The following is a 24512-nucleotide window of genomic DNA, read 5'->3' as shown; positions in this document are numbered from 1 at the left end:
TCTTGGAAATTATAGGATGAGAGGCATAGCTGGAGTAACTTTAGGGTTAATAATCTTTGTATTAAAACAGTTTTAAGGGCCTGGACTTGGTAAGAGCTGGATCCTTGTATGTGAAATACTGGTAAAGGTCCTTCCATGGTTAGGGGCAGCCATCCCTGGATACAAACACAGAAACGTGACCAACATTTATGTAAACCTACTGGTTGCAACAGCCCCAATGGACCAGGCTCGGTGACTTAAACTTACTTATGAAGCTGCAATGGACTGTGGCTTCTCTTTTCCCACCTGGATGTACTTTGTACTCTCAGACTCCCTGATATAACTTTTGTAATACAGACAGCTGATGTCGTCCAGTGCCTCCCTCTATTCTTGCTCCTTGTTCCAGCCTCTTCTGTTCTGTCCTGCTGCTACCCAAGACTCAGACTAATAGCAGCTCCCAAAATAAACCAGGACAAGCAGTGCTAGCAGCCATGTGCTGCCTAGTCCAAATGCAGGTCCATTAAGTAGTGTGAGGATCAGATCTCCTATAGGCTTTGAGACCTGGGCTTAGACATCACTGTGCTATTTCATTAGTGGCTCTTAAAAGACTGACTGAACATGAAAGAGAAAGGAAGATCCACTGACCATGGGGCCCCGGGAAAAAAGTCTATCCATCACCATCTAAGTGCTATTGCAGTGCTACTTTGCTGGGAGAGACATGTCTGCAGAATGGATAAGACTATTAATGATAAGAATGTCACCTAACAATTATATGAGACTTTGAAGACCCCAAAGCGATCTCACACATATTATCTCATTTGTGAAAGGTTTCAGGTGATCTTTTGGAAAATATCCTTTTTGGAGTCTGAGACTCTGGATACCCCATATAATGAGATTCCTTCTGTGGGAACCAAAAGGATTAAAACTCTGTGACTACTCTTAGGAAATGAGGTGTGATAGGTCTCTGGTTATACATATGCAACAGGGGAGGAAGACATATAACATGTATAAATCTGTGGCTTGAATCAGACACTATTATGGATACAATTTCTGTAAAAGAATGGGAAGAAACTTAAACCATCAGAAGTAAGTACATTGTGTTTGGATGTCATTATGGACTTAGAATTGCACGTAATGGTAACATTTGTATTTTTTCCCATCAGCAACTGAGCCTTGCCAACATGGGGTCTCTTGAGTGTTCAGACAATTGAAGACTCCCTAATTTAGGCACAGGGCAGGAGCAGTGAAAGAGTAATATCCGGATATTACTTTGCACTACATTTTGGGGGAGTAAAGGTAAAGTAAAGTGCTTTGGATGGTCTCTTAATACCCTGTAATTTCTATCTCAGAAATAAATGAAACAAACTAAAGTCTCTCCCAGAGAGGGACTGAGTTCTCCCTTATTTTGACATGCCTTAGATTGTGTACTAAACTGGAAGTAAAGCAATCAACAACAAAGTATGCATTATTAAGAAATGTTTTCAAGACACAGGGGTGATCAACATCCTGTACCACAGAACAGTAAGCTTGTGAACTTCAGGGGGTGATGTCATTGGCCAGACTAGTCATACCTCTAGCCATCAGGATGAGGGGGCTCCCTTTTAAAAAAATTAAAAAAAATGTTTATTTATTTTTGAGGGAGAAAGAGCACAAGTGAGAAAGGGGCAGAGAGTGAGGGAGGCACAGACTCTGAAGCAGGCTCAAGGCTCTGAGCTGTCAGCACAGAGCCTGATGTGGGGCTTAATCTCAAACTGTGATATCATGCCCTGAGCCAAAGTTGGATGATTATCAGACTGAGCCACCAAGGCACCCCTAGGGGTACCCCTTTTGATCAAAGGCACTGGAATGACCACAAGTAAAGAAGTGGAGCTGTCCAAACACACAAGCTCTTTAAATCATAGTAGGAAAAAGATGGCAACAATAGCAAAAACTACACAACTGTCTCTTTATCACTTTGCAAGCAGTGTGAGTGTATGGCCAGCCAGAGACTGGCCTCGTCAGCTTCATCTCTATGCACACATGCAGTAACTGCTATCAGCAGCATTACTGACTGGCTGTTATCTGCCAGATAAGATCTGTGGGGTTGTGGTGAAGAGACCAACAGAGCTACCACTCATGTCCATAAACATGATGACTGGAGTTGAATGATATTATTGAATTGTTCTATTGCACTTCACTCTGAAGTTTTTTGTAAAAGTTTTTTTAAAAATTCAGTGAAAGGACATGTTTTTACCATCTTTTCATTTCTAAAATCCTTGTGGAGACCATTTTGACCATAGATACTTTCTTTAAACATCATTATTTATTTTGATGTGTTTCCTTGCCGCAAAGCTCCTCTATGAAACAAGAGCTTAGATTAAAGATGAAGGAGATTTACTGCAACTAGAGTAAGGTGCTGAATGATGCTCACCAGGATTGCCATTTTCAAGCCCCACCAGTGGTATGAATTATATTTGGAAAATGATACTGGATCACTTTTTTCCTCTGATGGTATATATCTTCTGACATTCCTGTAGATATTCAATGATTATGTAGCATGCTGATTTGCTCTTATTTTTTAAATGTTTTTATTTATTTTTGAGAGAGAGAGAGAGAGAGAGAGAGAGAGAGAGAGAGAGAGAGAGAAAGAGAAAGAGAGAAAGACTGATCAGGGGAGGGCCAGAGAGAGAGGGAGACAGAATCAGAAGACAGGCTCCAGGCTCAGAGCTAGCTGTCAGCACAGAGCCTGACACGGGGCTGGAACCCACAAACCTTGAGATCATGACTTTAGCCGAAGCCAGATGCTTAACTGACTGAGCCATGCAGATGCCCATGATTTGCTCTTAAAATAGAAATTTTAATGCTACTATCAGTCAGGAAAACTGTTTGCACATGATTAGTCCCAACAACAAAAAAAATTCCCCAATCTTGAGTCTTCAGAAAATAAGGAATGTTCTGAATACCAATTCTATTTATTTGATATTTAAAAACCATGTCCTTTCTCAGAGCCTCCAGGCATATGCATAATAACATCACCCACTGAAGTACTTCAAACAGATAAATGTGCCATAAAACCAAAGTTAGCAGTATACAAATGAGTAACTTATGTTCTGCCTGGGTAAGGAAGTACAAAGGATATCATTCACATGGTAGCCAAAATTTAGTACAGGAATTACAAGATCAGGGACCTACCACACATTCATCCTTCTGTCCATCCATCCATCCATCCATCCATCTGCTCATCTACTCATTCATTTATTCACTTAGATACTTATAGTATCCCTACTATGTTCTCGGTATTGTTCTGGATGCATCAGTGAACAGAGGTGCCAGTACTTATGGAGATTACCTTCTAGTGGGGGAGACAGATAATAACCAACACACATAACAAATAAGGAAATTAATCAAAAAGTGATGTGTTGTGAAACGAGAGAGTAGAGTAGGAGGACTGGATGTATTGGAGTGTCTGTGGAGTAGGGAAGGTGTGGAATTAAACAGGGCAGTTAAGGGGAAGCTTCACTCACAAGGCAAGATTCGAACAAAGATTTAAGGATGGTAAAGTGGCTGTGCTGGCAACTAGGGGGAGAAGATTCCAACTGGAGGGAACAGGTGAGGCAAAACCTTCAGAAAGGGATGAGACTGGTACCTGTTCAAGGAATAACAAGGAAACCAAAGGGGTTAGAGCAGCATGTACAGGAAGAGAGGAGGGGAGAGCAAGTCAGAGAGGTAATCAGAGGCCAGAGAAGGTATAGCTCTGAAGGACTTGGAAAGCGTTGGCTTTCATTTGGAGAGAAACAGGGAGCCAGTCCAAGAATTTGAGCAGAAGCATGACATTGTTTAGCTTCTGTTTCAGTTGAGTCACTTGGGTTGGTTTGTTGAGAACAGTTCACAGGGAGGCATGTGTCGGAATAGGGAGACGTGCTTGGAAGCTGTGGCAGTAATGCAAGGGAGAGAGGCAGTAGCTTGGACAGGGAGCTGGAGTAGAGGGGTGAGAAGAGGTCAGATTCTGTATGATTTTCTGAAACACAAATAAAATGGTCTTGTCCTCTGACATAGACTAGGAATCTGTCAGCTTGATGACTACAGCCATGTGACATGGATTTCAGTTTGAATAGGACTGTGTTCATCTATCATGTGTGGGAATGTATGGATAACTGGCAGGATGGGTCTTGAATGGGTCTGTTTTCAATTAGAAATCCAGAGTCCTCAAAAGACTCTTCTCTGCTCAAAGAAGGTGGACAATACTTATGTATTTGATTCAAAGGACAATAGATAAGTGTTATAGGGAATGTGTCATTCTGAATGGATTTCAGAATCTGGCTCTCTGACTAGGCCCTGGCCTAGCTCCAGTGGGTCAGCCTTGAGAAGAAGCTTCAATAAAAAAGCTGCATCATGAAACATTTTCGGGACATTGGGAACAAAAGGAGTCAGCATAATTGGCACCGGCAACTTCATCAGCAAGCAGAAATGGTGCTATATTTTAGACATTGGTGCCCTCGACCATTGGGCTCCAGCCACTTGGTGGTGGTACCCACGTTGGCAGGCTTCCGTGGCACTGGCAGAACATTCAGTTGGCACTGGCTAAGGTGCTTTTGATAAGTAGATACTGGGCATTGTAGCCAGCAGCACAAACATCGGTACCTTTGACATGTTGGGCACCTGCAGCTATGAAGCAGCCTTTGGCAATCATTAATAGCGGATTTGGCACCCTCAGTGGGTATTAACAGCATTGAGAGCACTTTTGGTAAGCCCTGGTGGCACTACTCCAAGTTTTGGTGATGAGCTGGAGCAAGAGAGGCGGAAACGAGCAGATGCCACATGGTCAGCAAGCAGTCTGTTTAATAGTGCACATGGGATGTGGGGCACCCAGAATGAATCATTAAGAGGGATTTCAGAAAGGTTTAGGATACAGCGAAGTGTAACCCCATTTTGAAACCCTGGCTGGAGTGCTGAAAACACCTTTTATATTTATAGTGAGGGAATAATCTAAGAACTATTTCACTACAGTTGAGGTGAGAACAGTCACAAAAAAACAGTATCTTGGCCCTTATTCAAATGTTCTCAGCCTCATTGTCTCAGATTTTTTTTTTTGTCAGTTTAGAATTTTTAATTACCCCAGACATTGGAGTGACTTAAAATTTTCAGCTGTACTCATGTGAATCCCCAGTAGTGAGCCAGCTCCTAACAATGGTTTTAATAGTTATATTTATCTAATTCAATAAGAATTTTTAAGCACAAAATATATGTCACATCATCCTAGGCATTATCAAAATGTAAAAGGGTCTAAGGTTCCTTCTTTCCAGGAACATGTAATTTCCCTGGGTATATATTTGAATATAAGAAAATAATTAAGTGCCAATGTTTTAATAAGCTACAGAAAAGAAAAGGAACTTGAGTAGATAGGAGAAATTTGGGAAGTGTCTCTTTTATAATTTCTCTTGGAGTTAATATATGGGGAAGGTAGTGAATACCTCTGTGTGTGTGTGTGTGTGTGTGTGTGTGTGTGTGTGTGTGTGTAAGCGAGCATATATGCACAATAGAGAGAGACAGATAGACAAAGAGACAGAGATGCAGTGAGAGATAGAGAATGAATGAATATGGCATCCATTTCTTGTTACTGTCTCTAGACCTAGCAGGAACATGGGTAGCATCTTCTGTCTGGAGTGACACCCCCAATGCTCTATTTAGCTAAAAATACTAATTCTTTGAGATTCAGCTCAAGCATCATCTACTTATCCAGAAAACCTTCCTTGACCCTCATATACTTAGCTTTACCCTCCTCTGTAGTAGGATTTTTTCCCCCTTTCAAACCGTAGTTTAGTTTTTTACATATTTATCTGTGTCCAAAATGTAGGTAAAACTCCTTGAGGCAGGGACCAAATGTTATCCATTTTTGTATCCTCATCTCTGAAACTAGCATAGGGCCAAAATGAATGGACTGATTGTATGATGTATGAATCATAGATTCACTGATGAACATCTGGGCATGTGGGTGTTTGCAGACATTACGTGTCTGGAGTTGCCCTACACCTCTTTCGTGTGGCTCCAGTCCTACTGGGGATCACTACGAAGTATGGTCAATTGTTACGTCATGTCTATATCAGTAGGACATGGAAAAGTGCTCTGTCAAAAGTGGACGGAAATGTTGAGATGATGATGACATTGAGTCTCAGAGGTAAAAGGTAGGGAAATCAATCTTCCCTGTATCTATGCAATAACTTCTTATACATTTGTGGAGAAAATTTCACATTCAAAAATTGCTATAATACATTTAACTTTTAGTATTAGAAAAAGTATAAATACAACCTTTGCCAAAAAGCAGTAGCCTCCTAGTAAAGAAGGAATTGAGGGTTAAATCTGGTGATGCATTGAAGAAAGGGCTTTTAGCCTGTTGGGACTCTGTGGCTTATAAACTATAAGCTTGAAGGAATCTGGTTGTTTATTGAGTACTCATTTTCTCTGATAAGAGGAGTAGTTATTTGTTAACTTAAAAAAAAAGCTGAACCTCTACTTATTAAAATAGAAGATGCTAGATCTGTGGGAGATAGTGAAAATAGCCAGTCATTTTTCCAAAGGTGATTGCAATGATAGGCTATTTGCAGAGCACAGACATGCGATACTCTGGAGACAGAAGCAGTAGAGGAAAGCAGCTAAGAGCATAGACTCTGAACCCAGGCTGTTTGGTTCAAATCCAGACTCTGCCACTTACTAACTGTGTGACCTTAGGAATGCTACTTAACTTCTCTGTGTTTTAGTTTCTTCAACGGTAAGATAGAGAATTTTAAGATTTAAATGAGTTAATGTGTAGTTAATCTAACAGTACCTAGAACAGTGCCTGGCACATAGAAAATTTGTGTTTAAGTGTTGGCTATTAACATAGGTATTTGCCTGTGGTGTCTTTCTGAGCATGTTCAGAAACTCCCAGGGGAATGTGGATTCTTAGGGAATTCTACCATGGTCACTGTGGATCTACATATCAAACATCAGACTAGAACCTAAAGTCAAAAGACAGAAATCTAAAATCCCATTTACCACCAAAAAAGAAAATGTTCACAAAGAAATACCAGGTAATTAAAAAGTGCTTAGCTTAGGGCAGGAGAATATTGACTCTGCCACTAGTTAGCCTGCTCCATTGAAGCTGACTACAGATATCTTCTAGGCTTCGAAGTAGTATTTGACTTATTATGGCTTGAAGGGCAAAGTGAGGAATGAAATTCATAGCTGGATTGATGGCACTGGTTATATTTCAGAGGGTGGTTATTACAAATGAGAAACAAACAGCCTATCTATCTGTCTGAATAAGTAAGTAAATGCTTTGGGTCACTTTCTGCTCAGAGTGCTATGAGCTGTCTCAAAACTATTCACAGCAAAGAGTTTTTAAGATGCATAGGAATTTTTGGGTTTTGGTTCATCTGCCTTCTCCTCCAGGAACCCTCTCCTGATTTCCTGTACATGAGAGACCCCCCCCTTACATTTAACATTCAGAGCATGTATTTTTACTTCTATTATAGCTTGTTCATGCTCTGCTTTGCATTAAAATCACTTGAATATTGGTTCAACCTCCTTTGCTTGACTGTAATCTCTTTGAAGGTAAATACTGTGTAATCTCATCTTTTTTCTCCTTGCACTGTGTCTGAGACATAAGTAGATGCTCACTCCATTTGCAGACATAAACTGAATACAAACTTCTCACTTGAGTGCTATTGATCAAAAATAAGAAATATAGCCAAATTGTATTCAACTATTAAATTAGCACTTCTTTCAATTACATGGTAAGGGTGGGGGGAATGGCTCATTCAAAATGGTGGATATGTTCTTTTAGATCTCGTCTGTAAATTTGCATAGTTCTGCTTTTCTATGAAATCACTTCTTTCAATTATATGGTAAGGGAGGGGGAATGGCTCATTCAAAATGGTGGATATGTTCTTTTAGATCTTGTCTGTAAATTTGCATAGTTCTGCTTTTCTATGAAATCACAATGCCTTTAGCAGTTTAATGGAACTGCATTGTCAAGTTCCACCCACTCAGTTTCCCAGTTCACTTCCATGCTATTAAATGCCTTTTCCTCTAGTTCCTGATGGGTTAAACAATAATCCTAAATGTAGTAAGAAAATTATTTAGTGGATGATGATTAGATTTGAAAATTTTGCTTTCTTTTTATCTAGAAATGAATAATCTGCCCTATGAGAAATCCGTATGAATGGAAGCTCACTGTGAAATGCAGTCATAGGCATTTTTAGGCATAGACATATCAAGAAGTGAGTCCATTTTGTTACTATGTGGCCCCAGGCAAGAGCAATGGCAAAAATTCATTGAGTTTTGTTAGTTTAATGAGCATTGCTGAAAAAATATAAGTGGCTATAACTAGTATTAATATAGTGCCTCTAAATGCCAGGCACTTCATAAGGAGTTTTAAATTTGCAACTCACAATAACCTAATGTGGTAGGTTATGCTATTATCCCCATTTCACTGATAAGGAAACTGACTGGAGAATTTAATAATTTGCCCAGGTGGCACAAGTAGTGGGGGGCTAAACAAAGATTAAATTAGGTCACATCAAAAGCTTCAAAGAATGTATTTTTGCCAAATTCCAAGTTCCTTGAAGTTGCCTGGGACTTGGGCTGTTTAGCTTGGTCATTTCAATATCCCCTTAGGACCTTTACTGTGCTTTGAAATACAGCATTTAGACAACACGGTGAAGTGGTAAAGAACCTCAGGTAATCTGCCTAGGTGTGAATCGTACTTTGTCCATCTAAAATTAAAATGGCATTTGTACATCCTTTTCACTCTGTCTACTCCCTGTTTAATAGTTCTTCATAGCACTTAACCTTACTTGAAATTATGTATGTTTACTTCTTTTTGTCTATAGCCCCCCCCTCTAGAATGTAAGCTGCAAGAGGACAGTGACCTTGTAGGTTTTGTTTCCTAACATCAAATCCTCAACATCTAGAATAGTACCTGGTTGTATAGTAGATATTTCATAATATATCTATTGAATGAATAAAAGGAGATTCACTTTGCTTACTGTGTATGCCTGGACTAGTAATTTTTGGAGATAACAGAATGAAGGAATCTTACTTTTTTCTTCGTTTACCTTCAATATTTTTAAAAATTATATTTGGTAAACATAAATATAGCACATATGATACTCCAGGCTCCATTTTAAGTACTCTATAAATGTTGACTCATGTAAATCTTACAACTCCCCTGTGAAGTAGGTAAAATCAAACTTGGGGAGTCTGGCTATGTTCCCAACCATGACACTATGCAGCTTCCTGGCTGATTCTTATAAAAATGTCATCTCCATGGAACTTAATGCTCTAAAGATGTGTCCTCATTACTCCTGGAGAGTGTCCTTCCATCTTGTCCATCTTTCCTTCCTTTCTACCCAGATTAAAGAAGAAAATAAAGATTATTTCAGCTATTTTATTTTATTCCATTATGCTTTTCCTTCTTTGAAACAGCAATGCCTACAGTTGGTAAAGCTTTTCTAAGGCTATCTTCAAGGGTAAACAAGTGGTTTGACTCCCAGGGACCACGGGACAGTAGACAAGGTCTATGTCTCCTTTTCTTCTTTTCCATGTCTGTCTTCTTCCTGCTTTTCTAGGGCTTTTGGATCCCTGGCATGATCTTTCTCTTCCAGCCTTGAAATGGGAGCTTAGTGATATATGGAGATTGTAAAAAGTACCTTTTACATGTGAAATTTAAAAAAAGCATATTATAAAAAATTCCTTTTCTTACATTAGTCATTTTGTCCTTTCTTGTCCTTCTACAGTTTCTCTCCCAAATACACAAGCATCCTCAGAGCCTTGGGTCTCTGATAGAGCAAAGTAGTCACCCAGGGGGCAACTGTCATGAGTACAGACACTTGGGATTTGGTGCCACTTCTGTCACTTAGAAACAATCTGCCTCAGGGCAAGTCATCTAATATGACCTGGACTTGGTTTCCTAACCTGTGAAAGACTCAGGAGAGATATCGAGCTGGATGTTTTAAGGTCTTTTGCAGCTCTAAATTGTGATTTCCTGGGTAGAATTATGTAAGGAGTGGAGTGACCAGATATCAGAGTTTCTCTTCTATTACTACTGATTTTGGCATCACTCCAAGGGAGCCATTGTTCTTTATTAAATGGGGGTAAACTTCTCAAAACTGAAGGAGGACAGCTGCTGGGGATGGCGATAGATCAAAACCTACTTACTTATAGAATTCCTCCCCTATTTCTCTGTAAATATCAGGGGGGCAGATTATGAGTAAAAATGGTTTTGAGGCTCTGTGGTCTACATAATGAAGATAAATTCATTGAAAAGAGAATGTTACAAAACCTCCGCCCTTTAGCTTAGGAAGACTTTAGCCGTCATCTTGCTTTCTGAAATGGCAGGAGGATGTTGGTATGCTGGTAAATATGTTAGAACCACACTTCTCTCACATTCAGCTTCTCTTTGGATATCTGTCCAGGCCAAACAGCTCTAGCTAATTGTACTCTGTATGTACTGGGCTTTGTCATTTGAAAGAGCCCAGAGAACTTAAGAAACATCAGGCATGCCTTCTCTTAAGAAGGCACAGTTTTGGACGAGAAGCCAACTACTGGGCTTCTCGTATGAACAGAAGGCATGAGGCATGGGGGAAGAGGTCACTCTAGGAAAATGCAGGCTATCAGAGTTGTTGGACTATGAGATAATAGAAAAGATCTGAATGATTTGCTCTTACTTTAAGATTTATATACTACACATTACCTAAGTTTTTCACTTTAAAGTCAATTAGTTTTTCTTTCTTTCCTATTCTCCAAAGGCACCAACACTTCTCCTGAGAAATAAATAAGATTTTACTCTGACCTACGTGAGCATATCTGTTTGTCCCAGAATCATAAGACATTTGCAGAACAAATGGAACTTGAAAAGACTCTCAGGACACCACAGTTTCTCTCCCCATGGACCAGACCTAAAGGAAATAGAATACCCTAGACTTTGGGTCTGACTGTGTATTAACTTTATGTTAGGACCCCTCATGTTAATGGTGCATATATGTGTGTGGGAATTTGTTGACGAGTATATTTTCAGCCTTATGTTCATAGGCTGGTAGATCAACACTGGGTGGCACAAAGTTTAAAATACAAGCTGGTAAAAACAAAGAAGTGCAAGTAAAAAGAATGAGAGTAGATGGGAAGTGAGTAATGGCACTGGAGAATGAAAAGTTACCCTGTCAAAAGTACATTGAGAGCTTCTGTGCCTGCAGCCTACATTTTGTCATTGCCCTTCTGAAAAATACCAGAAGAAACAGGAATGAGTGTCTGTCATTTTTCTAAGTGACAGGGAAATAAGACTGAACCTTCCAATTTAAACTTTTAAAGAAATTACACTGGTAAAACACTTTTTCCCTGAAGCTTATACACATCTTCATCAACCACCAAGACTAGAATTAACACACATCTGAATTTTAAGGAACTTGGAAGAACTAGAGTCTTTAAGAGCACAGTTTTGGACGAGAAGCCAAACTGAGATAATGGCACATCCATAATACTCCTCTTGAGCTCTGAAGGAATCTGTGAATCCACTGTACCAGCTATAACTAACTTTGGTCCCCAGTGCTTTGTTTTTATTAATAAAGTGGGGGAAAAAACCTAGTATTTTGGGTGTGTGTGGGGGGGTTGTGTTCTCCAGTGTACCACAGTTTCTACTACTCCCTACTGTCCAATTTTAAAAGTGTTTGAGTTCTCATTCCCTGCCAGTTTATCTCTACAGTCCTGCTCACAAGCTGGGTTTTGGGTCAACTGTTGCCTTTATCTATTTGTTCTGACCAGTCTTAAGGTTACATGGTCCCTGTTACTTCCAGCTTTGGTTGTTTTTAAAAATGTGGGGCACCTGGATGGCTAAGTGAGTTGAATGTCCAACTCTTGATTTGAGCTCATGTCATGCATGATCTCAGAGATCATGAAATCAAACCTTGCATTGGGCTCTGTGCTGACAGAGCCTGCTTGGGATTATCTCTCTCCTTCTCTCTCTCTCTGCCTCTACTCGGCTCACACTCTCTCTCTCTCTCTCGTAAAATAAATGAAAAAGTGTGTTTGCTAACATCCTTAATGTCTTGTCCAATAGACTGACCAAGTCACTTTCCTAATATAGGTGGAGATATGCTCCTTTTGGGGTACCTGGATGGCTCAGTCGGTTAAGTGTCCAACTTAACTAAGGTTGTGATCACATGGTCCATAGATTCAAGCCCCATGTCGGGCTCTGTGCTGACAGCTTGGAGCCTGGAGCCTGCTTCGGATTCTCTGTCTCCCTCTCTCTCTGGCCCGCCCTCACTCATGCTCTGTCTCTCTCTGTCTCAAAAATAAATAAACATTAAAAAAAAAGAAATATTCTCCTTACAGTAGTGAGGCACCAATAAAGACTAAACATGTCTTAAAAATTTACAATGTTTTATGGGATTGCTGATTTGTGCATTATCACTTAGATTAGTGGTGTTTAGATAGTGAAGTCTTCATGTGTATATGTCTCATCTCCAAGGTCTTTGAATTGTCTATGATTGTATGATGCTATTTCACACCTGATTCTACAGACCAGAGACATTTTTGAGAGGCAATTGCAAATGCGGCTTCTACATCATCTAACTGTGAATATCACAGTCCCATGAAGATAAATTATATTAAAAAATTTAAAAAATAACCATTTAGTAAACAAACAAACAAACAAACAAACAATAATAATAAAAGATGGCCCATGGAAATAAAAGAAGTCTTTTTTTGTTGTTATTGCTTGTGGGTTATTCCACTTTAACCACAAACGTAGACATGGAAACTAGAATGTAAAGTGGACCATTATAAAATATATTTGCAGTGAGCAAGACATCTGCTGTTGTTCCCCCGTGATCTCACCTGCAGATATTTACAGCATCTTTCAAAACCTCCACTTCTATGGGCTTAATCTAGTGACTTGGTTCTCATGAATAGAATAGGGCAAAAGGATGGCATGTTCCAAAGACTGTGACTTCCATCTCCCTAGCCCTTCCTTGTCCTTTCACTTGCTGTGCTGTTGAAACCAGATGCCTATTGTGAGATACTTTATGGTGAAGCCGATAGGACAAAGAATTGACAGAGGCCTTCAGCCAACAGCTTGTGAAGTATTAAGGCCTCTGTCCAAAAACCCCTGAGAACAGAATCCTGCCTACAACCACATGAGTGAGCTAGGCAGTAGGTCCCTCCCACTTGGGTCTTGAGATGACCGCAGCCTTGTGAGAGACCCAGAACTAAGGACCCAGTTAAGGTGCTCCTGGATTCTTGGCCCACAGAAACTCTGAAATAATAAATGTTTTTATATGCCACTAAGGTTTGGGGTAATTTGTTATATAGCAATATATAACTAGCATAGAATCTTGTTTTTCTATTGAAATAACAGTTAACTCTGTTGTTTTTTTTAACCAAAATCTCAAACTGAGGATAAGAAAGGGGGTTATTTAGTTCAACCAGAGGTGTTCAATGTCATTCGTGAAAAAAATAATTGAAAATATGTAGCCCAAAAAATACTGTTTAAACTGAACTGAATTTTGAGATAATGAGCAGCTAAAATGTTAAATGTGCATTATGCAGGAAAGAAGAAGAGCTAGCAATAATGAACCAAACAATGAATATCAGAAGCTGTGCTATGGTCAAGAGTCCTGTGATAACAATGTTTACTAGTCACTAAATATTGCTGAGTTGGGAATTTTGAGAAATTCCAACATTTAACTGAGGAATATGAACAGGGGAGGAGAGGAAGCATCAGAGAGGGATGAAGATAACCACATAAGGGGGAAGACAAAAGATGACAATATTGACAGTTGACATGAGTATCATAATCTATTGCAGCTGAAGCAAGTGAAGGTGGGAAGGGGTATATGGATTTTCTTCCCACTGGTTACTGGTAACCTTGGCACTGGTTATGTGCAGTGGTAGCTGAAAAGCTAGTTCAACCCGACTAGGTTGAAGAATGAATGGGAGCAAAAAAAATAAAAAAAATAAAAAAAGGGAGTGGGGGGTGTGAGTATAAACAACTACTCAAAAAATCCAAAAGATAAAAGAAACATAAAAATATCAGGAAAGGAAATATTGAAAAAGAAGTGAGCATGTAAGTATGTGACATACAAGTTGCTAGTGTGCCAAAGATACATTTGATTCAGGATTACAGAGATTAGGAGAGCAGACACGATGTGGGCTTTGACACAATATTGTAAATCTTTAAGATGAAAATGTTTTGAATTCCTGACTTCCAAGAGTTATACTGCCAAAGGACAAAAGACATTATGCCTTTTTAAAAGGTTTTTTAGAGGATTATTTAAATACTTGGCCACATGGAATTCTTACCTGGAAAAAGATAAATTATGTGTTGCAAATAAATAATCAGATAATTCCCCCAAGTCTAGGGGACGGAAAAAATCCAACATGCTTACAGTTTCTAGGAGAGTAAAAAACAAGCCACCTTCTCATGTTATGGTTCCTTTCTTAAAAAGAGAAAAAGAGTGAAATTTTATCTTCTGAAGTCCTGGGAAACTTTTAGATCTAAGAAAAGACTGAGCTGGGGTTGGTGAGGAAAGTGGATATTGCGTGAAACTGGATAATTAAGTTTTGCTACAAAAGGTCAAGCATTATAAAAGACAGAAGGAAATAATGAGTAGAAGAGAGGAATTCATGTGCTTAACTGTTCTTACATGTCTGAACTTAAAACACTTGGAATACATTCCATGTGTTTAATGTATCACATGTACTTGAGAACATGCAGACTTTGCACTGACCAATGTTTCAATATTAAAAAGGGTATAGTAAAGAAAAATCATTCTTACAAAAGGAATAAACTTTTGTCTTTTAAACTTAAAACAACAAATACAAATAAAGCATGAAAAGCATACTCTGAAGTGTGCTAACAGATCAAGATTGCATTTAGCAAACCACCTTTCCTCTGTTTAGGAACAATATCACGGATCCCAAAAACACAATATGTTAATTGAAGGATTTCAGGTAGCAATCATGGAATATTTTTTGTGACAGATGAAGAACACAGATACTCTGAAGACTAAAATTGCATAAACACAACAAAGAGACACTGTGTCCCTCTTGCAGCAGCGCAAAGTTAGAGTGAATGCAAATGAATGTGCTGGCAGTAAAATTACATTATTAACCATCTGAAGATTGGGCTCATTACCTAAGAAGGCAAAGCATCAATTTGTAGCATGATAGCATTCTGTTTGTGCTGCTGAACACGTGTGTGGATGTTTTTATATATTCTCTACTCATTTGGGTGCTTGGTAAGCACTTTTGCATCAGCCTCTTGATAAAAGCTTAATTTTGTATTGTTTCAGTTACATTGTTTTCTCTAATGGGAATGATATTCTGTCTTAAAAATAAACACTCCATTTATTCTTCAAATAATTCTGAGTTCAGGTTCTTTTGTTTCTTATTATCAAACGGCATGTACACAATTACAGATATAGCTTAAAATCGAGGCACACTGATTTGAAAAAAATGTATATTTGAATAACGTGAGAAATATATTCATTCAGTCAGTCACTCATTCTTTCCCTCTGCTAATGCACATGTAATGAGCAAAGAACACTGGGAAATTCACGGATGGATCTGACACTTCAGGATGTTTCTAATGTCAGAAGTGGTGGAGTGTTATTAGCACCTTTGGAACAGGCATAGAGCTATCGAATCTTGAGGAAAGAGACAGCAGTGTATTCCTGCTTTCTACAAACATATTTTTGACCTCCTCGATGTGATTGGCACTGTTCTAGGGGCTGAGTATATAGAAGAGAAGAAGGTAGCCAAGGTCCATAAGCTCACGGGCCCTGAATCTTAGGAGAGAGATGAAAAATAAGGAAAAAACAAACAAATAATATAACTTTGGGTAGCAAACTAATTCAGGGCAATGGGAAGGACAGTGATAGTGTGTGAGGAGTGTGACTTTAAGGTCATGAAACCTCCATGAGGAGATCACAGCAGAGTTCAGATTTGATGATGTACAGGAGCAAGTATGAAAATATGACTAAAAGGGTTTCGAGACAGAGACCAGTATGGAAGGGCCCTGAGGCAAAAATGAGCTTGGTATATTCTGGAATAAGAAGAAACCACATAGCTAGAGTTTAGGAAAATGGGAGATTGAGAAATGAGGTCATACATGTAGGAAGGGGCCAGATCCTGCTGTCTTCTGTAGGCTGTGATAAAGATTTCATTTGAAGTGAGAAGCGAATCCATTGGATATTTTAAACAGGGTGTGGCATCACCTAATTTACATTTCAGAAGGATCCTTCTGGATGCTATGTGGAAATTCAAATGTAGAGTGAAAAGAAAGGTAACTAGGACAGAGATTAGGTATCTATGAATTATCTAAGCTAGAGAGAACCAATGAGAAATGGACTCCAATAGTCTAACCTAGACATGATAGATTAGAACCCATCATGGTAGTCCAGTTAGAGGCAGTTGGTTTGGACTAGGTGATAATTACCAATGTGAGAGCAGTGTTTCCCTTTTAGGGGGAGCTTCACAAAGGAAGTGATACGGAACTACTTGAACTGAACTGAAAATGAAGGGTAGCATTGTGACAAGGGGGTAGTCACTTAGTTTACTGAGTGCCTACGATGGGCTGCACACTGGACTGGGTGTTGGGGATACAGCAGTACAGAAGTCCTTGAGGAGAATGAGGAGTAAACTTGCTGAGGAAGTAATATTTCAAGATACAAAAGTAGTGAGGTAGACAATATGCTTGTAAGAATTACTTCTGGAATTAGTTCTAAAAGTCACTTTATCATTTTCATTTTAATGTAGGATATTGGATGTTTAAACTCCTTTGTATGCTTAACTCTCCTTGAATTTGCAAAAGTTTTAAGTTTCTATCAGTAGAAACTCAGCTCACTGTCTGTTGACAAATTTCATCAGATCACTTCCTTAGAAACAGTGGTTAATATTTATCTTTCTCTTCTTGAGGAGAAATTATAGCCTCATTAGGAAGGAAAAGAGCATTGGAGAATACCAAATATATGATAAGTTCCTATATCTAGGTGTAAGTATTACTATTCATCTGCTTTCAGTTTTGCCCCCTGAACCTTTTCCCAGCTGGTTGACCCTACTTCAACTTTCCCTCCTTCTAATTCCTGTTATGTACTGCCTCCAAAATTGAGTGGCCTAAAGCAGTCCAGTCATGTCTGCTCCCCAGTGCCTACAGAACAAATTTCAAATTCCTTAGCCTGATGCAAACTGACCAACCTACTTTTTCTGCTTTATCTCTGACTATTATTCTCTACTCTCTAATTGTTTTAATCACACTGGATTTTTTTCTTTTTTAAAAAATTATTAAACTGTGATGAAATAATAAAACATGAAATTTACCACCTTAACCATTTTTAAGTGTACGATTTAGTGGTAATGATTGAGGACATTCACATTGTTGTGCAAAACCCATTGCATTTAAAATCACATAGTATCGCTATTCCCCTAATATTTCTGGCAATTTACATTTATATTTATATTTATATGATTTTTGCTGACCCCTGAAATGCTTTCCCTTTCCTTATCAGTTAAAGTTCTACATATCTTGAACACCAGTGCTAGAATCCTACCTTTTGCTTTAGGCTCCCATGAAGCCTTAATCTGGAAACAGAAGGTCAATTCTGTTGCTAGGTAACATAGTGCTTACAGTTAAAATGCCACCTTGGTTGGCAAATTGCATCTAGACTGGGAAGATTTATGCATGAACTATAAATACCTGATGGAGATGTGATACTTTGGTCTTCCTGGAGTGATGACTCTTGTAATTAGGCAGATTTCTTGCCCCTGGAGACTAAGTCTATGGATTGTACATGACACTTTAAATACAGAACCATTTTCACACTCATCCAATACTGATCTTGTCTTCTTGTACCTGAGCAGTCACTTGAGGGGCCTGGACTAATGTTTGTACCAATATAAGGGCTCCCACTGAAAAGAAACTCTGAAGATGCCTTGCTGGTCAGTGGTGTTTCCTCTGTGACATCCCTCTGTAAACTTAAAGCGAAGCATGGCCCATAGTCGTCTTGTGAATCTGAATGTTTGGCTGGACCTAAGAAGAACTGCTTTTGGGGTTAATATGTAGAAATGTTGTCCTAAGTACTAATAATCCTTACACATCTGGACTGAAAACTGCTGTATGTAGGGCCAGGGTAAGAAAGCATTGCTTACCTTTGGAAGGAGCTGGATTGCCTGTAGAATTCTCTGTCTGTGTCCAGAATTAAGGATGCCAATTTCCAACAAATCCTGATCTTCCATAACATTGCTTCCCTGAAACAAACCCAGAAGTGCTACAAGTTAATTTAGGCATTTTTACTATGGATAAATAATGATTTATTTAATGCAGAGAAAAATAACCAACACGTGATCTGATTTCTACAAACAAAAACAGAATCATTCTTCTGTGAGGGTAAGAGTAAGTAAGAGGTCATCTATCTGACTGAGTTGAAGGTTCTGGGAAAGCTTCCTTCCCCTCAGAAATGCTCTCATGGTTTACTATTTTGGGGTGGGTTATCTGCATTGGGTTTTTTTTTTTTTCCTGTGACTTAAAACTCTGTTCCTGGAAAAATGTAAATGCTTCTAGGAAGAGCTGCTCTTTAGGATCATCAGTGACCTACCTATATGTTGATGTGAATGAATCGGTTTTGTCTTCTCCTAAAACTGGACTTTGAGGGGCGCCTGGGTGGTTCAGTTGGTTGAATGTCTGACTTTGGCCCAGGTCCTGATCTTGCAGTTCTTGAGTCTGAGCCCCACATTGGGTTGTCTGCTGTCAGCACAGAGCCCACTTCAGATCCTCTGTCCCCTTCTCTTTGTCCCTTCCCCACTTGTGCACATGCTCTCTCTCTTTCAAAAAATATATAAATATTAAAAACGATTCTTTTAAAATGGATATTGATAAGAGAACTGATTAAAAAGTTGTATATACTAGGCAGGTTAAAAGTGAGAATTAATAATTAATCTTAAAACATTGAATGCCAGACATCTAATCAAGATATAGGGATACAACAATGAATAATTTGCAGGTCTCTGTCTTTATTCTTTCTAGTCCAGGTATGGAAATGGATTTTCAAAGGCAGTTAGGATGCTTTGAATATGCTATGGTCAGGGTACATGTTTGGGGGCCCTGAAGGGATCTGGGATGTGTTTTCAGAGGAGATGATGTCTGAAGCATGGTTAGGACTTAGCACTGAAAAGAAGACAAAAGTGGAATTATGTGCAATGCCCTGTGGGTGAGAAAGAACATAGTGCATTTGGAAACACTGGCTTCTTGGCTGAGTTGGAGAGAGGAACAAAAGGTAAGCCTGGCAAGGTAAGCCATAACAGGAAGCCATAGACAGATTTTAAGAACAGGAGTTACATGACGATATTTCAAATTTGGAAAGATCAATTTTAGATTCTGTGGCTGAGCCTCTGTTTCCTTACCTATAAAATGACAAAGTTGGGCCACATGGTCTCCAAGGACCAATCTAATCCTATAATTTTCTGATTTCAATGATATTTTAGGCATTTGATTAATATTCTATTACAAAAATTTATAAATTGCTTATTTTATCCCTAAATTTTAGTCTTTTGTAGTTTGTAAGCTAGAGTTTTCCTTTAAACTGAAGGGTTTATAGAGATCACTCCTTTTCTGAACAAATCAAACTGTCTTATTAATGTGTAACACAAAAACACTTATGAGTAGACATTACAGAACACATATTTGTGGAGAGCGATGGTACTGCTGATTACTTAAACCAAAAGAGAATGAACTGGAAAGGGCAATTCTTGGAGCATGGAGGCTATTAGAAGGCTACTGAAGTTGTTCTGGAGACGATGTGGGCTTAGACCAAGGCAGTGATCATGGGAGAGAGAAAGAAATGGGTGGGTTTGAAAACTATCAAGAAGTTTGATTCAGTTACTGAATACTTAGAATGATGGAGAAATGCAGAATATACCTTAGTTCTAGTCTTGGGCAATGCGGGTGGATCATGATACCCTTTCCTGAGATAATAAGGAGGATGGGCCAGTCTAGTGTGGTACAAAGTGAGACTAATACTGTTCTCTGTTCAGGGACAGAAGAGATGGATATAAACAATTTAATATCAGACTACATTATAATGGATAATTGACGGTTCTTAGATTAAAGCCATAAGAATGATACCATAGCTAGAGATTTTAAATGGGCATTCACTGGACACAAACATTCCACCTACTCATGGTGTCATTCCTATGCTTAAGCTACCCTGGCCTTCTTGGAGGGGGCAGAATGAGCCAGGTATACAGCAGAATGATAATGAAAAGCCTAATGAAAAACAAATAAAGCCAGTCTTGGCAAAATGCCAAAGGAAACATTGCTGTCTCAAGAAATTACTCTGTGCACACAATAGAGCATGGCTAAGAATATAAATGGCTTCATTTTGAGAAAGCGTTTTTATTTTCAGAAAAGGACTAGCATGTCATGAGTAGGATATATGATACCATTCTGTGTTTGACTTTTAGTCTCTACAGGGTTTTCCAAAAGGAGTTAAAAGGATCTTAAGAAACAAAAATAGAAGACAAAAAACCAGAAACAAAAAACGTTGTCCATCTATATATTAGACCACTACCAGGTTTTCCATGGGCTAATTTACTAGCCTACAACTTCAACTCATACAAAACGTGCTGGTTTTCTTTGTACATATACAAGACACACCAGAATTCTGATGCATCTCGTGTTTGTCTTCTGCTTCAGTATAGATGCCTAGTATCTATAGGCAACCCTGAGAATTTGATTTTAGTATTTGAATACTGAAATGATTTGAAGAATTAAATCCTTAAACCCATGGTTCTTCTTCTAAACTACCAACATACTGTCTTCTCTGTCTTCAGTAGGAAGAACCTTTTTGAAAAATTGTAGGGCAGTTAGACATCTTCTCTTTGAAACAAATTTCCTAGCATATGGAATAATTACCAAACACTTTTGAAAAATGAGTGAAAATTTGGGAAGCACAGTGAAAATGGTGAGAATGTGCCCAAGGGGGAAATGTACTAATTTTGGAAACATAAAGAAAAGGATTCACTGTCCCCAATGAGGCATGCTGTTAGAAATTTTCTATTTTCTGTCTTATTATAATATATAGAGATACCAGAAATATCCTGGTGCATCATCTAGCCAGTCCTTTTTTTTTCTTTTTTGAAAACCACTAGGCTTGGAGTCTAAAGATCTGAGTCCAAATCTTGTTTGGGTAAACTTGGTTAAGTTATATATTATTTCTAGGTCTCATGGTCCTCACCCATAAAATGTAGTTCAATGAATACTCATTCAGTTCTAAAGTGGTATGATTTCAGTCATGTCCAACTTTTGATTAGTATCCTTATATATAAATATAGATTGTATAATTTGAAGTTACATTTACATTGCAATTACATTTTAGTGTTTCAGAACTTGCAACCTAAAGATAGCTTTAAGAAGTACAGTTGACTCTCAAACATGGCTTTTAACAGCAAGGGCCCACTTAAACCTTGATTTTTAAAACAAATACAGTACAGTACTTCAGATCTATTTGCTCTTCCATATGATTTTCTTAATAACATTTTCTTTTCTCTGGTTTACTTTATAATAAGAATACTGTATATAATACACATAACATACAAACTGTCTATAAATTGACTGTTAATGTTATTAGTAAGGCTTCCTGTCAACAGTTAGTATTAGTAGTTAAGTTTTGGGGGAATCAAAAGTTATATGCATATTTTTGGCTGCATAGTGCAGGGGGTATGGTGTGGTTAGCACCCTGAACCCCTGCATTGTTCAAGGGTCAAAAGTAATTACAGAGAAGTGCCAAGAATGCATTTTTTTCTTGACAAATTAATCTCAGGACTAGGTAGGAACTTACAACAGTCCTTATTAAAAGAAATGATAGAATAGCTTAGTTTTGTAATATCATAGATTCTTACAGCTTTTTGAAGAAAAATCAAATATTTCATATCTTGCAACTAACCATTTCATCTGCACTTGGGTAACAGATGTGCCATCAAGGACAATAAACATTTCCATTCTTCCTGGGGAGTGGAATTTATTCTCATGTTATCATCTGCCTTCACTAAATGTTAGAAATATCCCAGCTTTCTTTTTCTCTCAATAATAGCTGAACGTAAACTCTAGCTTTCTCCCTCCTCCATTCATTTTTCACATGGCTGCTAATTCAATGGCTTTTGGAGTAGAGCTTCATTATGTGTGTCCTCTGCTTAATCATCTACTATACTGAACTCTCTACCTCCTCATCCCCAGTATTCATGTGGTGTCTACTTCTTCATCTCTCATTTACTCTCAACCGACCACAATAAGCTTTTACTCCCACCAACTCCATATAATTTCTCTGCCAGATGTTAAGAAAGACTTCTCAATTCCCATATCTAGTTGATTCTTTTCAAACCTTATTTCAAAAAAATGCATTGGCCACATGTAGCTGGTAGCTACAGTACTGGACAATAGAAATAGAGAAGTTTTGTGTTATCTTACAAAATTCTACTAGACAGTACTTCTCCACAATTTAAGACATTTAAACTATCATTGAATCACTCAGATGGGGCAAAAATGGGGACTAAAAGGGAATCAGAACAGGGAGTCTGAAATAGTCATGAGTCATCCTTAAGATATAACTAATGTGCTTCTTAGTCAAAGTTCATGAACCTAAAATTGAGGATGCTTAGTAAATTTTCTAATGATTTTTCAGTCATTAGAAAAATTAGTAGCCATTCCAGTTTCCTTAGAGTTTCTTTTTATGGGGCTACAAATCTATCCTATCAAAGTTACAAGCCCAATTGAGGAGTAATTTATTATTTTGTTAGGACACTGTCAGGCACATTGCACAAGGCACATAGAGAATAATAATCAGTAGCTAAAGTTGCTTAGTTAATGACTTAAAAGAAGGATCAAAGGCCCAAGGCAGTGTTTTTAGAATAGCTGTTCTTTTACTGACAAGAAATATCTAATTCAGGGGGTCTTTATTGCTTTCTTAAACCATAGGGTGAGGAAAAATAATATATTTTATGCACTGAAACTGAAATTTCTCTGACCCTTGGGAGAATATTTTACGTACTGGATTTTTTTCAGCAATGATAAACCAAGAAGATGACCAAATAGAATAAAAAGAGTATTTTGTACTTAATTCTTTTTTAAAATTTTTAAAATGTTTTTTATTTATTTTTTGAGAGACAGACAGAGATAGTGCGAGCAGGGGTGGGGCAAAGAGAGAGGGAGACAGAATCTGAAGCAGGCTCCGGGCTCTAAGCTAGCTAGCTGTCAGCACACAGCCCGACGCGGCGCTCAAAACCATGAACCGTGAGATCATGACCTGAGCCGAAGTGGGACACTTAACTGACTAAGTCACCCAGGTGCCCCTGTACTTAATTCTTCATAAGAAATAGAACAGCTATTTATTTAAATCATCTCTCAAATATATCTAAACTGATTGTTTCTGCCTCTTGGAGCTCTAGCTTGAAAAGCCCTCTTATTTTCATGACCTCAATATCATATCATATTCATTTAGCAAACTTTCCTTCACATTGCATATTACATATAATAAGTTCCTACAAATGCTAGGGAAACATATTTAAGGACTATAGGAAGCTTGTTTCTTTTTAATACAGGCTTAAGTTAGATGTTATTCATTCTCTGTCTTCAGTCTAAGACTGCAAAATCAAGAGGATGCTGTCAACTGGAGAAAATTTCTTTTGCTCTATAATGAACTAGATTCTTCACTATTTGTGTGGCCTGAAATATTAAAAACAGAATATTTGTATAATAGAATGATAGTAAAATCTTGTAAACTCACACATGTAAAGGCACATATTTTGGTTTATTTTTAATATTTTTTAGAGCACAAATGATGTGGTGGCATAAGACTGTTTATAATATTCTTGGAATAATGCTACCTCTTAGCTTCTATAAAGGTTTTGAGTCGATTTGATATCAACTTACAACTAAACCCAATGCATGCCTTTTCTGCATGATTAGGATGGTAACTATTGGGATAAGTCCCAGATTTATAATTCCCCTATCAGTGTTGGAACAATGCTTTATTTTGTTTATCAGACAGAAATATGGGTTACCATAAGTGATCAGATAATGGATTATGTGCTTCTTCCAATTTTATTTTATTTTTAAAAATTTAAAAATTGTGTGTGTGCTTCTTCCAATTTTAATTCCCTCTCTTACATGAATGAAATGGCAGTGGAGGAAAATAGTATAGATTTTTTACCTCTTTACCTTAGCCCTCCATTTGAAAATACTCTGCTCCCTGCAAGGGAATTTCTTGTTCAAAACTTAATTAAATCTTCACATTCTTAGCTTAGGATAAGAGTTTTTTAGGTTCTTTAGACCACATGGATTATTGATTCAAGTAAATGTCACATCACTGAGCAATAAATTAGAGAGCATCTTGTACATGTGAGGTATGTATTTCAATAAATAAGTAATATTTTAGAACCAGATTTTAAGATCAGTAATAGCTAACATGATTACAATGAGTTTTATACTATCAGTTTCCTCCTCTTTATCTTTCAAGCCTATTTCTTCTTTG

The 24512-nt window shown here is 38.1% G+C and overlaps 1 protein-coding gene across 4 annotated transcripts in view; it reads right to left on the bottom strand.

Annotated features, from left to right (window-relative positions):
- Positions 1 to 24512, bottom strand: part of ANKS1B (ankyrin repeat and sterile alpha motif domain containing 1B) — a 1093013-nt gene that overhangs the window by 293915 nt on the left and 774586 nt on the right. For all 4 annotated transcript variants that reach the window (XM_029953701.1, XM_029953700.1, XM_029953698.1 and 1 more), the window contains one exon: positions 18139 to 18237. In XM_029953701.1, coding sequence (XP_029809561.1) covers positions 18139 to 18237 — 99 coding nt within the window. The remainder of the gene's footprint in view (positions 1 to 18138; positions 18238 to 24512) is intronic.

The sequence above is a fragment of the Suricata suricatta genome, chromosome 10, assembly GCF_006229205.1.
Source record: "Suricata suricatta isolate VVHF042 chromosome 10, meerkat_22Aug2017_6uvM2_HiC, whole genome shotgun sequence".
Lineage (NCBI taxonomy): Eukaryota > Metazoa > Chordata > Mammalia > Carnivora > Herpestidae > Suricata > Suricata suricatta.
The sequence above is the reverse complement of the archived record's forward strand: the minus strand, read 5'-3'. Positions and strand labels throughout refer to the sequence as shown.